The following is a 16,261-nucleotide window of genomic DNA, read 5'->3' as shown; positions in this document are numbered from 1 at the left end:
CGGGGCGCGTTACTATCCTAGGGGGAGGCGGGATAATTTCTCCCAGCTCTTTCCTCTCTCAGACTCAGGTACTAAGGCACAAAATGGCGACTGTATCGGCTGAAGCAGGGTGCGGGGGATTTGAGAGCTCATCGGCCTCCACCCAATCAAAAACAAGCCTTACAGTTGCTAGGCAGCTTAGAGACCGCGGCCCTTGGGGATTGGAGAGAACCAGCCAAACACAAAATTCAGCAGCCTCCGGTACGGCTGGGCCGCAGAGGCCTCAAACACCCGCCTAAACCGATCGCTATGTACGTAGGCAGCGCGAGGGCGGCAAGGACTCAGTAGAAGGCTGCGCGTGCGCAGCTAGGTGGTCAAATCGAAGATACTGCATGAGGTTTTTACGGTGGCTGAGGGAAAACAATTGGAGTCTGCGCTCAGCGTCAACGAGTGGGAGGGGGGCGCGTGCGCATATGCAGTTGCGTGGGTTGTGGGGAGAACGCGCGTGCGCTATGTCGGATTTCGGCGGCCGTTGGGGAGCCCCGCCTGCATATTGGTGAGCCAAGGGGCCCGTTGGAATCTGCGCCTGCGCGCTGGCGTGGGCGGCCTCGAGCCCGCGCTTGCGCAGTGAGCAGCCGAAGCGACTCCTGGAGACTGCGCGTGCGCCTTGATGGGACTGGCCTCCCGCGCTTGCGCGGTGGTCCGTCCGTGCGGTGGGCGCGCTTGCGCTGTAGTGTTGCGAGGCGGCGGTAGGGTTCGGCGCAGGCGCAGTAACGGCGCGGGCGGCCGAGGCGCTGGGTCGGTCGGAGTCTTTCGCTCGCTGCCTTGTCCCCCCCTTGCCATGGACGTGAAGCGTCTGAAGGTGACTGAGCTGCGGGCTGAGCTGGGTCGCCGTGGTCTCGACTCCCGTGGGCTGAAGGTGGAGCTTGCCCAGCGGCTACAGGAGGCCCTGGACGCCGAGATGCTGGCGGCCGGGCCCGACGAGGGCGGCGCTGCTGGGGCCTGCTCTGGGGTGGAGCCGGGGCCTGCGGGGGGCCCCGTCGGAGCCCATCCGCGTGGGGAGGGCGACGACGAGGAGGACGAGGACGAGGAGGAGGAAGAAGAGGAGGAGGAGGAGGACGAAGAGGCGCTGTTGGCTGACGAGGAGCCTACCCCGGCCTTGGGCGGGGAGGCCCAGCCTCAGCACGGGCCGCAGGAAGAAGCGGCCCAGGCCCAGGCGCAGTCCCAGCCCGAGGGGAGCGACGGGGGCGGCGTGAATGGAGCTGAGCGGCCGCAGGAGGAGGGGCCCAGCGGGGACGAGGCGGCTGCGGCCGAGGCTGAGACCAAAGAGGGGGGCGAGGAGCCCGGTGAGGCCCCAGGCGGGGTGGGGGGAACATCCACCGTAGGTGACTCCCGCTGATTTCTCCTCCCCACCACGGGGACCCCCTTAGGTCATGCGCACATCCGGTTACTCTCTACAACCCACCCGCGGGGAACCCCAAAGGTCCCTGCATCCCCCTTTCCCGACACATCCGGGTCCTGTCCTATATCTTTCATGGAATTACCTTATCCCACACATCCGTTCCCTTTATCCTACACATCCAGGCCCCTTTCAACATCTCTCATGCAGATCTCTTACCCCCACTGCTTTCTCTTTATTCTGCGTATCTGGGACCATTCCCTTACCTCACTTATCCAGATACCCTACAGGTTACCCCACACATTCTGGTCCACTTCCCCCCAGCTATTTACTCCTATTTCCCAATTCTTTTCCTCCAGTATCACTGTAGCAGGTATTTGGAGGCGCAGACCAGAGGATTGGGAGCTTCTAGTTTCTGACATGTTAGATAAAATGGGTGTCTGTAAACCTGTGACATAATATTTTAAATATCCCAAGTTCGTTTACAATTCCTGGTATATATGCAGAATCACAGGAAATCCATGGAACTTTACAATTTGGAAGGCACAAATTGCCCTGCCTCCTGAAAGGCAATTTCCAGGCTCAGTGATAACATCCCTCTATATAATTCACTATTGCACTTGTTCTGAACATCTCTTTACATTGCCTTTTGGTTCAGCAATCCTATGGCTTGTGCATGGGCTATAAAGCCCAGAAGGTGGTTACAGGGTGTAAAGGTAAAGCCCTATCGGCACCAATGTAATGGCTTGACAGTTCTCTTTATTGGTGTCCTTTTGGGATAAAGTCTAAATCTGTTCTAATTTGAAAGTAGTTCCAGGTACCAGCACTTGTCACTGACTGTTGCCAATTTTAGTGACGAGTGTTGGTACCTAAACACATTGTACCGTTTTTTTCTATCTCCCCATGACATCTAAAGAAAAAAGTAGAGAAAGAGGGAGGGAAACTGACTATAAACAAACCATTGTCAAAGGTCTATAGCAAACCACAATTTTGCTAAACCTTCCATTGTTGTTTGCAGGATAGTTGTAGGGGTGTTGGTCCCAGGATATTAGAGACACAAGGTGCAAGGTAATATCTTATATTAGAGAGTTCTTCAGGTCTGTATAATCTCGAAAGCTTGTCTCACCAACAGAAGTCGATCTAATAAAAGATACGATCTTGCCCACCTTGTCTCGCTAATTTGTCTAAACTTAAGATATAGTCATCTTTATTATTTCCCACAATAAAAGATGGGGGGGTGTAGTTCAGTGCAAACTTTATATTTGAGAGGCTTGCCAGGTTAATTACTAGCAGTTTGTCATTAATTGGTATGAACTTGTAAAATAGCAAATGCAAACAATAAGTGATAGAAAGTATTGATTAACAAAAAGCTCAGCCTCACTTTGGCATCACCACCACTTTACTGTTCCCTTATTTTGGTTTCCAAGTTGTTTGGAGGAGGGGGAAGCCCATCTGACCATGACAACAACAAAAAATGAATTGGATTTTTTTTCTGTGTTCTGGTTTGCTTAGATTTATATTACTATTAAAAGTACAGTTTCATTTTCTCTATAAAATATATACATGTGGCTACAAACAGAGACCTTGATCTTTCAAACACACGTTTAGCTTTACTACCAGACCATCCTGTCCCACCCTGTTTCTTCCCTGTCCCCTCTTGAATTAGGGGGACTCAAAGATAAGCATGTGCATAAATATTTTCAGGATCCAACCCCGGGGGGGGGGGCAGGCAGGCAGACAGGCAATCTTAAAGCCCCAAAGTAGGAAAATATAAAAATGCAAAATTAAAAAATTAGAATACAGTTTAAAAACAACTCTTCTCATGGATTCTCCTGGCAAGACCAGACTGAAGAGGGTTGTTTCTCTGGTGGGAGCTTTACCTGCACTCTTTAGGGCATATCCATGTTCTCAGTTATTTGTAGGTGAAACATGGGATATTGATACTGATACTTACTGCTTATATGGCTCTCTTCATCCTCATACAATTACAGATGTTATTAATTAACTAATGAACGTTGAACCCAGGTTTTGGCATGTAAGTTAGGGAGAAACTGAATTCAGAATGTTTTGCTTATAAGAACACTAGTTTTTCAATGCACATCTGTGTTACTGATTCAACTTCAAGTCTAGTCAGTTTTAAAACGTTAACAATAGTTTCTGGTACTAATCACACCCCTGAGTACATCTGTCAATTTTTATGTTTTTATAAAATCCTATTTTGTTTCTGAAATGTAGCAGTCTCCCAAGCTGCTGTGTGAAAGATGCACATGAGCAAAATGGGAAATAGCAAAACTGGCTCCAAACAAATTACTGGAAAATGCACAAATTAAACAAACTGAAATGCAGAATCTTCTGATTTTAGTGATATTGGTTATCACTTTACAATAGGTGAAAGTCAGTCAGAAGTGTAATTGTTAAGCTGATGGTGTCCCATTAACAGGTTTTGGGTTTGTTAAGTTAAATGAAATGACCAGATTTTTTTAATAGAATGGTCCATGAGACAGAAGCACTTTATAGGTGTCATCTTATTGCCAGGAGAACATGTCAGGCAGGTGGGACCCACAAGGCTTTGGTGTTGCATTCTTTAGGTTTTGTGTCACTTTCAGTAAGACTTGCTGACTTTTTCTTCTGCCCCTTACAGCGGACGAAGAGGATGAAGATAAATCAAAGCCAACAGGCTCAGATGGAGAGCGGCGAGGGGTTAAGAGACAACGTGAAGAAAAAGAAGAACATGGCCGTGCTTATTATGAATTCCGAGAGGAGGCTTACAATAGCCGGTGAGGAGAAGAGACTCTTTGGTTGTGTTTTTACTGGCAATCCAAGTCACTTCCCAGACAACGAATGAAACTAGATTTGATCAGCTAACTGAGGTTAGACAGACATTGCATGTGGATGAGGGGAAAAGGATAGAATTTGGTTTGGGACTGTAAGGCAGAATGTGTGTGCTTGTTTTATATTCTGCTGTTTTCCCTATTCTAAATTGTTCTTATTTCTGGATGTTTTGTGATATCTGATTGCTTGTTTGTTCTCTCACTCCTGCCTAGGTCTAAGTCTCCACCACCACCAGAAGAGGAACCACGAGAGGAAGATGATGAAACTGTTGTGATCCTGGACACATGTATGTATGGGCCATGTGGCAGTTATTTGATGTATGGTAAATTTAAAGTTCAGAGATTTAATTATTGGGTATATAATTTGAGAAACCAAGCATCATAGCTAATGGGCTGTGTGTCAGTGTAACAGAGGCCACTCTACTCCTTCCGCCACCATAGGGTTTACAGAAGATTCTGTAAGTGGAACCCTGAGCAGCTGGAACACTTCTAATTCTTTCTGATCTTTTGGGCAATATATGGGGGTACTTGGGTAAGTGCAGCATTAATGCAGTAGCACTAGAGCAGTGGTTTTCCACCTGTGGTCTGCAGACTCTTTGGGGGTCTAAAGCCTATGTCTAAGATTTCCAAAGGTTTCCGCACCACCATTCAGCATTTTTTAGGAGTCCGCAAATGAAAAAAGGTTGAAAACCACTACACTAGAGCAACCTTTGGGCCTGCCAGTAACGTTGGAACAGTGGAAAGGTAGAAAACTGCCTTCTAGCATGTCGGTTTCTCTCTGGATATGAGCCACGCTATTACTGATGCTTGTGGGGTCTAATGCTTTTTGAGTAAATCTGAAAAAGGAACTTAGAGTAAATTAATTTCTTCTTTCTGACAGATACATCTGATCTCCACTTCAAAGCAAGCAAGGACCGCTATGGAGGACAACCTCTTTTCTCAGAGAAGTTCCCCTCCCTTTGGTCTGGGGCAAGGAGCACCCATGGAGTGACAAAGGGGAAAGTCTGTTTTGAGGCAAAGGTAGGGCACTTGCTAGATGGATGTGCTGAGTCTGTATGTTGGGAAGTGGCGTGTGTGTTCTGTTGGGTAACTGGCACTTTCAGCACTGAACGAGATGTTGGGTCTGAGCTAGTCTAATTTAATCAGGAATGTAGTGTATTTAATTTAATGGATTGAAATTTAGAGCAGTGCATGAAAGACTCACTCCTGGCTTATTTTGTGTGTGTGTGTGTGAGAAAGAGAGAGAAAGAAAGAAACAAGGTCTGGATAAGGAGCTGTGGTGATGAGAGGATCTTGCAGAGAGTGTTGAGAGACGCAATCTGTCGGAATTCACTCTTTGGCCTCTATGCAAACATAGACCTACTTTTTGTGGCAGTTAGAGCCAAAATTCTGATTAAAATTATGTTATTGTACCCTTTTGCTGCTTTGAATATAGAGAAGGCATGCAAATTCTTAGGGGGGTTTTCCTGCTTGTGTTTTACCTTTGAAATATCAGGATTATCAAGTCTGGGCTCCCCTAGTTTGCTGGAGGGCATCCAGAGGGGAGAGGGTAATGGGACGGGGAGGGGTTTGGTTGTTTCTGTGAACCTTCTGTCCTTAACTGAAGGTTTATGGAGGGTTTAATCTTTAGCAAAGATTTCCTTTCTTCCAAGTGTTAATTATACATCCCAATCATACAGGTGTTCTCAAAGCAGAATTGTAATCCGTCTAGCTAAAACTCCCTTTACCTCTTTATTGCTCAGCTGTCAGTCTTTTATGATACTAACTCCACTATCTCTTCATTCACAGCACCCTTTGTCTAACCTTGTCTTAGATATCTAATGTATAAAAGCTTTTCTTAAACACCTTTCAGGCTGCTTTCATCCTGCCTGGGGAAAATGAAAAAAGCACAAAGCTGTTCTTATTTCTGTGCAAGTTATATTAAATGCTGAGTTTTTGTGGGTGTATGTCACAACATACCTCTTTTTGTGATGGGATTTCCCATATAAAGTAACTGTATTTTATTTTGGGGGAAAAAATTCCCCACTGTTTCACCAATAGCTACTCTGTCCTGGGTATTGGTGTGCCCATACACTGACAGGAATCCGTTTTGCATAGAATAGGTTCTTCCTTACTCCTGTTCTTTTTGCGGATACAGACTAACACGGCTGCTACTCTGAAACCTGTCATTCTTCCTTAGGTTTACCCGTATCACTTCAGTCTCCCATTTGAGAGAATTTCTAGTTGGTGGATCTCCTCTCTGATGGGAGTAATCATGAGGATGCTGGCTGAGGCTCAGAATTTGGCAGTCTTGTTAAATGGATTTCAGAACAGAAATCTATCCATCCCAATTCTGAGACAGGCTGGCAAAATCTCTCACTCAAAATTGCAACACAAGTTTCTATGTGGCGCAGGTTCCCAGTGCTGTCTTCCACTCCTGCTACTGTCTCTGATCTTGTGAGATAATGGGTGGATGGAGACTGTAGAGCCTTGTAAAGGGAAGCAAGTGAGTATAGTCCTACCAGTGCAGTCTCTCGTCCAAGCAATAGCCAAGGATTGGCTGGGGGAGCATACCTTGGTCAGGTCTCTCACTAGGCTCTGCACCAAAGGAATAGACTGTAGAAATATTGTCTGTTCTAAGCCTTGGGGGATCAACTTCTAAATGGCTGAGATGGTTTGGTGCTGCTGCTGTGTTGTGCCTGTTAGGGTATCTGACAAGAATGGCTGTCTGCTGGAAGCAGATGAGATCTGTATTTGAATAGGCTACAGGGGAAGTTGGGGAAATACCCCATTAAACTGTGGCTTTGGTACAGAGACCTGTGACCTGCGCATGCCTCCAGCTTGTGTAACTCCAGGTGTGACTAGCACCTGGAGGAGGATTATAGTCTCGCAGAGGCCTGACTCTAGCTTTGCACACAATATGCTAAATGACTCCTTCTCTTTTAATTTCTCCAGGTGACACAGAATCTCCCAGTGAAGGAAGGCAGTACTGAGGTCCCGCTTCTTCGGGTTGGCTGGTCTGTGGATTTCTCTCGTTCCCAGCTAGGTAACTGAGCTCATTTTTCTGTTAGCTATGAGCTGGGGCAGGCTACAGAGCTGTTGAGCTGCTGCTGCAGCCCAGGCTGGGATTTTCTAAGAGCTGCAGTGGGCAGTTTGGCTCAATAATGACACAGTTTGGGAAAACACACGTGTAATAGCTGCTGTTCTTTTCCAGGTGAGGATGAGTTTTCTTATGGCTATGATGGACGAGGGTTGAAGGCTGAAAATGGGCAGTTTGAAGAGTTTGGTCAGCCCTTTGGGGAGAATGATGTGATTAGTTGCTTTGCGGTAAGTGCTGTTGATAAGTGGTTCTCAACCAGGGGTCTGGGACCCACTGGGGCGGGCCCTGAGCAGGTTTCGGTGTGGGGGCGGCGCCAAGCAAGGCCAGCATTAGACTTGCTGGGACCCACGGCAGAAAGCTGACATCCCAGCACATGGGGCTGAAGTCCAAGCCCTGAGCCCTGCCACCCAGGGCTGAATCCAAAGCCTAAGCAATATAGCTTTGTGGGGGCCCCTGTGGCATGGGGCCTCAGGCAGTGGCCCTGCTTGTTACTCCCTAACACTAGCCCTGGCTTTTATATGCAGAAAACCAGTTGTTTTGGCACAGGTGGGCCGTGGAGATTTTATAGCATGTTTGGGGTGGGGTGGGGTGGGGGGCTCCAAAAGAAAAAGGTTGAGAATCCCTGCTGTAGATAAGGCCTGTGGCTGCCATCTCAGAGGGGCAGGAGAGGGGAAGACTTCTATCCTTGCATCCAAAATATGTGTGAAGTGGCTTTCCTCCTGTTCATGCAGGAGCCTGCTAGGAGATGGATTTGGAGGAAAGACAATGGAGGGAGAAATAGTGGCCATCCCTGAAAACTTGCTGGTCACAGGATTCTTGTGTTCTTTGTTGTCACAGAACTTTGAGAGTGAAGAAGTGGAGTTGTCCTTCTCGAAGAATGGGGAGGATCTGGGAGTGGCCTTCCGGATCAGTAAAGAATCTCTCACTGACAGAGCCCTCCTGCCACATGTGCTATGCAAAAACTGTGTGGTTGAATTGAACTTCGGTCAGAAGGAGGAGCCTTTCTTCCCAATTCCTGAGGAATACGTGTTCATCCACGCCATCCCGGTTGAGGACCGAGTGCGCACACCTCTTCCACCCAAAACCACAGAGGAGTGTGAGGTAATGGGGTTTGTTCCAGACAGTCCTAGTTATTGCTTGTAAGGAGTCGGCATGGCAGTGAGTTAGTGGCTGTGTTGCATGGCATATTGGCCTGGTTTTAGAAAGGAAAACTTGATGTACCTATGGAAAGAGCCATTCCCTGCAAAGCATGGTGTTGACTGTTACTTTTTCTCCTCAGCTATTTAATCACTTCAGCTCTTCCTCCTATAACCTCTTTGTGGTGCTTCCTGCAGGTACTGCTGATGGTTGGACTGCCAGGGTCTGGGAAGACCCAGTGGGCACAGAAGTACACCCAGGAAAATCAAGAGAAACGATACATCATCTTGGGAACTGAGACTGTTCTCTACCAAATGAGGGTAAGCCCTTCCCTTGGGTAGAATGGTGTCACTTAGAGCCTTCGCTGGGCTGGCTGGACAATCCTAGAAAGTATAGTGGCTTTATATCCTATTGCCAATGTTCTGCTGTAGCATTGCAGAAAATTGCTTAGTGGAGTAGTAAGGGGAGGGGACTCCTCTGATAACAAAAAGGGGTGGGTTTTCCCCTCTTTTAAGGTCAATCTGTACATGACTCCAGGCTAAAGAAGGCTACAGCTCCAGAGGGCAGAACTAGTGACCGAGCTGTGGGAATTGTTTTCTGGGTTATCTCTGCATCAAGAGCATGTGTCTGACACGTTTATACTGGCACCTGTGCTAGAGATGGGTGACCACAGGGCTGGTAGAACACTGTGTGTATCTGAAGAATCTTTTATTGATATCCCTTTTTCTCTTGCCAGACAAAAGGCCTTGAGGATGAAGAGATGGATCCCAAGAGCCGAGACCTGTTAATCCAGCAAGCTGCCCAGTGCCTTAGCAAACTGGTCCAGATTGCTCCCAGGGCAAAGAGAAACTACATTCTTGATCAGGTATTGTTACTAAACCCCAGTGACTTCCTGACCTGAGCAACTTGACTTCGGGGCACACTGAGCGTACTCCTCAGCTCATGTCCCATTCTGATTTGAGGGAATTCAGACTGGGCTGAGTTAGTGGCAGATGAATTTCTGAAACCTGTTTCTTTTCCCCCCTCAGTGTAATGTGTATAACTCCGGCCAGCGACGGAAGCTGCTTGCCTTCAAGGGTTTCTCTCGCAAGGTGGTTGTGATTGTCCCCAATGAAGAAGACTGGAAGAAGAGGCTGGAGCTGAGGAAGGAGGTTGAGGGGGAGGATGTGCCTGAATCGGTGATGCTGGAAATGAAAGGTAGACAGGCTCAACCAAGCCTGTTGCATTGTGCTGCAGCATCTCTAACAATCTTTAAATAATTCAGAGAAACTAGCTAGTTCCAGACAGTCCTGGGCAGTGGCAAGAGCCCAGGTGCCCCTTTGGGGTGATGGGGTAGGAAGTCTATTAACCTCCTGAATCTCTTCTCTGCTGGGAAGTAGGGTCTTGAGCCACTGAAAGCTGCCTTGATCTTGTGAACTCTCTTGCTGTTTCCATTTTAACGCAGCTAACTTCTCACTTCCGGAAAAGAGTGATTACTTAGATGAGGTGATGTATGAAGAGCTGGTGAAGGAGGAGGCCCAGCCACTGGTCACCAAATACAAGGAGGAGGCCAGAAAACTGCTCCCTCCATCTGAGAAACGGGCAAACCGTCGCAATAATCGCAACAAGCGCAACCGTCAGAACCGCAACCGTGGCCAGGGATATGGTGAGGCTCTGTAGGGGCTGGGCAGCACTGCCTCTCTGGTCTCTTTTGTGTCTAAAGGCTCCTTTTGCCATATTCTCTTGATGTCAAGGCAAACTGTAAGGATTCTACTCCCTAGGTTTTGAAGAAGGGACTTGGGTCACTCAGTGCAGGCCTCAGCAAGAGAACGGAACTTTCTCTCCACTCCAGCTTCTAGTTCTTTTCTCAAGCACCTCCCTTGCCCATTGCCCTCATGGTTTAACTTCCACTTCCTTATTCAGAGCCTAAATTATTCTTGTGTTTTGTGCTAACTGATGACTATGAGGGCTGAGATTTTCAAAAGCATTTGCCTTTCAGTGAAACTTGGGCTCCCTCCAGGTCCTTAATTCTTACCGTCATGGCAGAAGTAACCATCTTAAATCTGTATTATAGAGTGCTCTGTTCCCATAAGCTTTTGTTACCTTTACTGGTGACAAAAAAATTTCCTTAATTTGCATGTGTCCTTTCTACCCCAAGACTTCGTTTCGAGTCTTAAATGTGCATTATTCTGCTGCAGCATCACAATGATGTAAGCCCTTGCTTATCTCAACTCCTCAGTCTCCTGCTTGGAGACAGCTTCTCCCTGCTGCCTTATTTATCTGAATTGAGTTTCTTCCCATTGCCCCATCTCTCTCACCTTACCAGAACATCCAGCAGTTTCTCTCTCCCTCTGCCGACAATTCTAACTTGTTCAGTATCTCTGACAAACAATACTCAGTGTATGTTTTACTTCCTGTAGATTGTCAATACCTGTATGAATTAGTCCTAGTCATACTATAGACTGCAGCAGAGCATTACTGGACATCTCTCCCTAGGGAGATGTTGTTCCATTAATGTTTGTCCTCTGCTTATGGTGTGTTGACTGTCTCATGCTATGCTCTTCCTATCCAAACGCCATTCTTTCACTTGCTTGGGAGCTACTGAGATTGGGATAAGTGGGGCTGCTGATGGATTTTTTTCTGTCCTGTAACTTTACTGGAGGGTGTAAAATCTGGTATGGTCAGTTACACAGGAATCTCTGCTAGTTTCTCCTGACAGAATTTTCGTTTCTTCTTAATCTGTGGTTTCATTTCTTTCCTTCTGGCTCTAGCTGTTTTAACAGAAAAGTTAAACCTAGTCTAGCCTTCTCTCTATAGAGTCCTGGTTTCTTCTGTACTGAATGTTTTTGCTGCTCTCACTCCCCAAATGGGAAACATGCAACCTGTAGGAAGTTACTGTGCTGACCTGTGATTAGAAAGTCTCTGATACCTTGTTTGTTGGCTTCTGCCATCAGGGGATTGCAAGTCATGGGGCAACTCAGGAACAGCTTGACTCTTGCTGATGTTTACGAGGTACTGCACCTGTAGCTTTGTCTGAGACCTTGCTTGTTTTCTTTCTAGTTGGTGGACAGCGCCGAGGTTATGACAATCGATCTTATGGACAGCAGCAGTACTGGGGGCAGCCTGGAAACAGAGGAGTGAGTGCAATACTTCTGACTACTTCATACCAAATACAGGCAGGGGGTATGGTGGCTGTTGTTGATTTTTCTCTACAGGAAAAGAAGGAGTTTTGGGGGTGATTCTTGCTCCATTTTCTTCTTCTTCTGAGGAGGAGATGATAATACCTAGTTCTAGTGTGGTGATTCTTATCCATAGACCTCAGAGTACTTTACAAAGGAGGCCAGAAACACAGAGGGGAAAGTGACTTGCCCAAGGACTCCCAGCAGGCCAGTTGTAGAGCCAGGAATGGAACCCAGATGTCCTGAGTCTCAGTCCAGTGTTTTAACCTCTAGCCCACACTTTCTCCCATGAGAAGGAGACTTGATCAGTACAGAAGTTACATTTTTTTAAAGAGTCCTTCCTGGTAGCCTTTGGGATCCTTTGCATCATGCCTTACCCTGTGTATAAGATGTGGCTTAAAGGTATTGGCAGCCGTCATGTGCTGCATCATGGTGGCTGCCTGAACCTAGGTGTTCTCGTCCTGGCTGCTACTGATTTGCTGTTTCCCCATCTCGGTAATGGGGATATGCACCTACCTCTGTATAAAATGCTTTGAGAGGTTTGGATAGAAGAGACAATAGAACTCAAAGAATTACTGGAGGCTATGCGGTGCTGCCATGAGATGGGGTTCTGCTTCCCAGAGGGACATATCTTCCTACAGGGCACATTGTTTGGTGTACTTAGGTAACCACCTCTGTTTTCATAGGGTTACCGTAACTTCTATGACCGGTACAGAGGGGACTATGATCGATTCTACGGACGCGAGTATGACTACAACAGATACCGAGATTACTATAGGCAGTACAACCGGGAGGTGAGTGGCCACACACCACGAGGCAGTAATAACTATAGGAGGGGCTTCTCAGCCTTTAGAGTAGATGTCTTGTGGACACCTCACTCCCACTTGCTGCTGCCATGGTCCACCTGTAGAAGTAGCATCCCTGTAGCAACTATAGCAACTTTCCATGTGGAAGAGTGGTATTAAGAAAGTGTTTGGTTGTTTTTACCTGTTCTGTTGAACACAGTTCCTGTTATTGCTTCTCTTATGTATTGGCAACAAGGACAGCTCCTTCTTGTTCCAATCACTTTCAGAAGTCTCTGAGTTCTTGTTGCAATGAAGAGCCTGGTCACCTGTAGGAGCAGTGTGGAAGCAAGCAGGTTAAACCAGAGTAGCATGCTCACAGTTGAGAGCTGCTGTCTTAGGACATCTATGGAGGAGGACAGGGGGCTGGGTAGAAGCTATAGATGTATGGTTATAGGGGGAACATGGCCTTTCCAGCACAGTGCCCTGGATACAAACTGCTTCTGTTTTCCTTCCAGTGGCAGAACTACTACCAAGACAGAGACCGATACTACAGGAACTACTACGGATACCAAGGATATCGGTGAAATCCTAGCCGTCTTCACCCTTCAGCCAAGAAGCTGAATCTGCGGAGGTGTCTGCCACTTCCCAAAACACAACCAATGGAAACAGGGCTGTTGGGGGGAGAGCAGCGGCGGGGGGAGGGGTGGGAAGAGGAAAAAAACTGTAAATTTTTTTTTTAAAAAGTTTGTTGAAAAGAATATTGTCTTATTCTATAAAACATTTCAAACCTAGTTAGATATTTGTAATCAAAATGTTTGCGCAGAGAGTGCAGCACTTAGCGCTGCCTGGCCTGTACCCTGTGATTGGGCAGGAAAACCACGTACCCTTTAACAACTTCCTAGAGCAGCTGGACTGGCAGCCGGGCAGGGAGGTGCAGGGGTTTGCAAGATGCGCTCAGTGATGGGAACTGAACATGTAAGAACCTGGAGGTACAGATGAGTGAGAATAGAGGGGCCAGCATCCCCTGGGGGGAGAGGGAGGGTTGGGAGTGCAGGCAATATTAATTGACTGATCATTCACTTGCAAAACTAATTTCCTTCCAGATTATCATTTGCTGATCTAGCTTTGGGGTGATATGTGGGGCTCTGCCCACAGTGATTCTGGAGTCTAGTGCTCTTCAGTGACTGGTGGAGAAGGGACCGTTTCCACCTTGGAAAATCTGGCAGATTTCCACGTTCCTGCTGTTGTCTCGTCTGGCAGTGCTGTGCTGGCTGGATGTAACGTATCCCTGGCCAAAGGCTGTGCTTTTTAGCCAAGCAGTTTGCTTTACCTCCCTGGCTATTAAATTTCCCTGAAAGCTTGTAAATGGAATCATGAGCTGTTTTTTGGCAGAAGGAAGCACAGGAATTTGGTATGCCAGTCCCTAAATTCTCGTTCTTCCCTGGCCAAAGCAGACAGTCTCGGTGAGACTCTGTTCTCTTCCCCTCTTCCTCCTGCCCTCCCCTCCCCCCCAGGCTAGCAGGCTTGGCCAGGTGCTGAATCATCATCTCTGTATAGTGTCTGTCCTCTTTAGTGGAAGAGAAGGAACATTTCTCAGGGTTTCTGCTGGATCTTTTCTTCATTAGAGCGTAACGTGTGTGTGTGTATATAGGCAACCCATGCAGTGTGTAACCTTCACCTGTGAGGAGATAGTGCTGAGAATAGCAACAATTTTATACCGTAAGAAGAGGGCACAGTTGGTAAAGTGCTCCTGTGGTTTTGATAAACTGGTAGAGCGTGTATATAGGAAACTAGGGAAGGCGATTGAGTGCAGTAGTGAACCAGCCTGAAGTGGGTAAGTGGGGGTGTGTGTGTGTGTGTGTGTGTGTGTGTCCTGCCCTCCCCATGGCTTGAAAACAAAAGGGTTTTGACTTTGACACACTCTTTAGCTGTGAAGTCTAGTCCCACAAGAGGGGAGGTGGGTTCCTGAGGACACTGTGTGAAGGAGGATCCCTTCAGTGCTTACGGCGTGCTCCAGTATAAAATTTGGGTTGTCCTCAGTCTTCAGAATTTCTGTAAGATTGGGTGGGAGGAGGGGGCATAATTTCAGAAATTACTCCTTTCCCAGGCAAATAGTTATATGTGTTGGGGGGAGGAAGAGGGGCAGCTACTTCTGTGGGGTGTAGGGAGTGCATTCATGGCAGAAGTGGATGTTGTTGGCTTGTATCTTTTGTAAGGGGGTCGGGGGGAGGCTGATTTATTTTCCCATTATGAAACTTAGCATTGATCTTTAATTTTGTTTCATTCTCATCAGTTTGTCTCCTGCCCTGCAATTCTTCCCCTATCCTCCTTTCCCAGTGAGGACAGGATACCCTCTTAGGAAGTGAATTGTAAATATTCTTGGTTCTGGTCCTATAGCCTTGGATTTGGCTAGGGAGCTAATTATGTTCCTTTCCCTTCCCCAGCTTGAAGATTACCTTCTGCTCCCTGTGATTTGCTGTTTGAAATACAAACATTTTAGTTTGTTTTAAAAATTGAATTTTTTTATTCTCTGCCTACCATTGCAAGCTGCCCTGTCTCCAATGCCCATTGTCACATCCCAGCCCAGACTAACCCCTCCATCCAGACCAGGACAAGGTGAGATATGGCTCTGCCAGCACCAGAGAGCACAGGTAACAGGTCGCTGGGATCTCCCAGCCCTGTGCCACTTCCCAATGCAAGAACTAGTGAGAAGCAGAGTTCTACTGTCTCCAACTGCGGTGCCGCATGTGTGTATCTGAACGTGTGATTGTGTGACGACCGTTTTTATAACAAAGCAACTGGTATTTTAAATGATGCTTCGGGCCACTAGAAAATACTCTTGGGACAGGGGTAAAGGGGAGAAAGCAGGAGCCTGCAGTATCTGTGTGCTGGCAAGGGTGTTTGATGCTTTGGTATTTTTAAAAAGTTCCTTCTTGGGGTGTGCTTTCCAATTGGTGGGGCACAGGCAGCCTCCAGTGTGCAGATCCTCCACAGCTTCATTGAGTTTGGGGGACATGGAGTAACTGGCACTGGAGCCAGGAAAGCTTAAATCACTTCAGGAGGCGCTGTCATCGTTAACAGAATAACTTTTGAAGCTATAGTCCTTTTTAAATAAAACCTGTTTTTCTGGGGATGACTAGAACTGCCACATCCTTGTCTGTAAGACCAAGAGATCTTAGCAACTTCAGTAGATGTCTTTTTCTGCACATTTTTGTTAAAAAAAAAGGAAAAAAAAAAAGAAAAATTAAATGGTAAACAAGGACATGCAGCCTGTTTTAGATCTGTTAGTGTTTCATGATTGTACGTCTTAGTTGCTGTAGATGGAAAGCTTGAGAGAACATGAAGGCTGTAAATGTTTTTACAAACTGTAAAACGTTTAGAAGTGGCCAGTAAAAGGGTTTTACCATTGAACATGTAACTGTGTGGTTGTTTACATCTGTAACTTTCCTTCAGATTCTGGCAAATGTAGGCAATAGCTTCCATTTTTAGAATAAATAACCATTGGCTTGACTTAACATCCTTATGTTGCTGCACTGACTTCGTAGGTGTCTCTATACTTTGGCTCTTCTTCCCCTCTCCAATAAAAAGAAAACTCAAAAGACCAGACTAATTTTGCTCTTTTCATAAGGCTCCTTTATTTGGATCCCCTGCACTCACCCTGCCTGCTCCATGCTGTACAAGGGAAGTCTTAGTGCCCATGCTGCACGCTGTGGGCCCTAGCATGGAGCAGCCTAGCACTTGGTGGTGAAGCCCAGTGTCAGCCACGCTGTTAATATGGACTCCAGTGCTTTCCCTCCATCTGTGCAAGGGAAATACCCCTTCTCCCCAAGGGCAGGCCCCATGAGAGCGGCTGCTGCGGTTTGGTCGCTTACTTTCAGGGAATAGGCCTGGGG

General features: G+C 47.0%; 1 protein-coding gene across 1 annotated transcript; it reads left to right on the top strand.

Moving 5' to 3' along the window:
* Positions 1-725: 725 nt before the first annotated feature.
* HNRNPUL2 (heterogeneous nuclear ribonucleoprotein U like 2) lies at positions 726-15,967 on the top strand. Its single transcript, XM_073352140.1, has 14 exons — positions 726-1,325; positions 4,020-4,155; positions 4,423-4,496; positions 5,090-5,229; positions 7,144-7,234; positions 7,403-7,515; positions 8,126-8,389; positions 8,623-8,745; positions 9,162-9,290; positions 9,454-9,622; positions 9,870-10,070; positions 11,465-11,541; positions 12,270-12,377; positions 12,884-15,967. The coding sequence occupies exons 1-14, from the start codon at positions 821-823 to the stop codon at positions 12,950-12,952; spliced, it is 2,199 nt and encodes a 732-aa protein (XP_073208241.1). The 5' UTR covers positions 726-820; the 3' UTR covers positions 12,953-15,967.
* Positions 15,968-16,261: the final 294 nt, after the last annotated feature.

Source organism: Lepidochelys kempii, chromosome 7, assembly GCF_965140265.1.
Source record: "Lepidochelys kempii isolate rLepKem1 chromosome 7, rLepKem1.hap2, whole genome shotgun sequence".
NCBI classification, from domain to species: Eukaryota; Metazoa; Chordata; order Testudines; family Cheloniidae; genus Lepidochelys; species Lepidochelys kempii.
This window is presented reverse-complemented; position numbering and strand designations above follow the sequence as displayed.

Coding starts and splice junctions, on each gene's coding strand:
- HNRNPUL2 (XM_073352140.1), top strand. CDS start 821: ATGGACGTGAAGCGTCTGAAGGTGACTGAGCTGCGGGCTGAGCTGGGT. Junction 8,746..9,161: donor CTGTTCTCTACCAAATGAGG/GTAAGCCCTTCC, acceptor TTCTCTTGCCAG/ACAAAAGGCCTTGAGGATGA. Junction 11,542..12,269: donor GGCAGCCTGGAAACAGAGGA/GTGAGTGCAATA, acceptor CTGTTTTCATAG/GGTTACCGTAACTTCTATGA.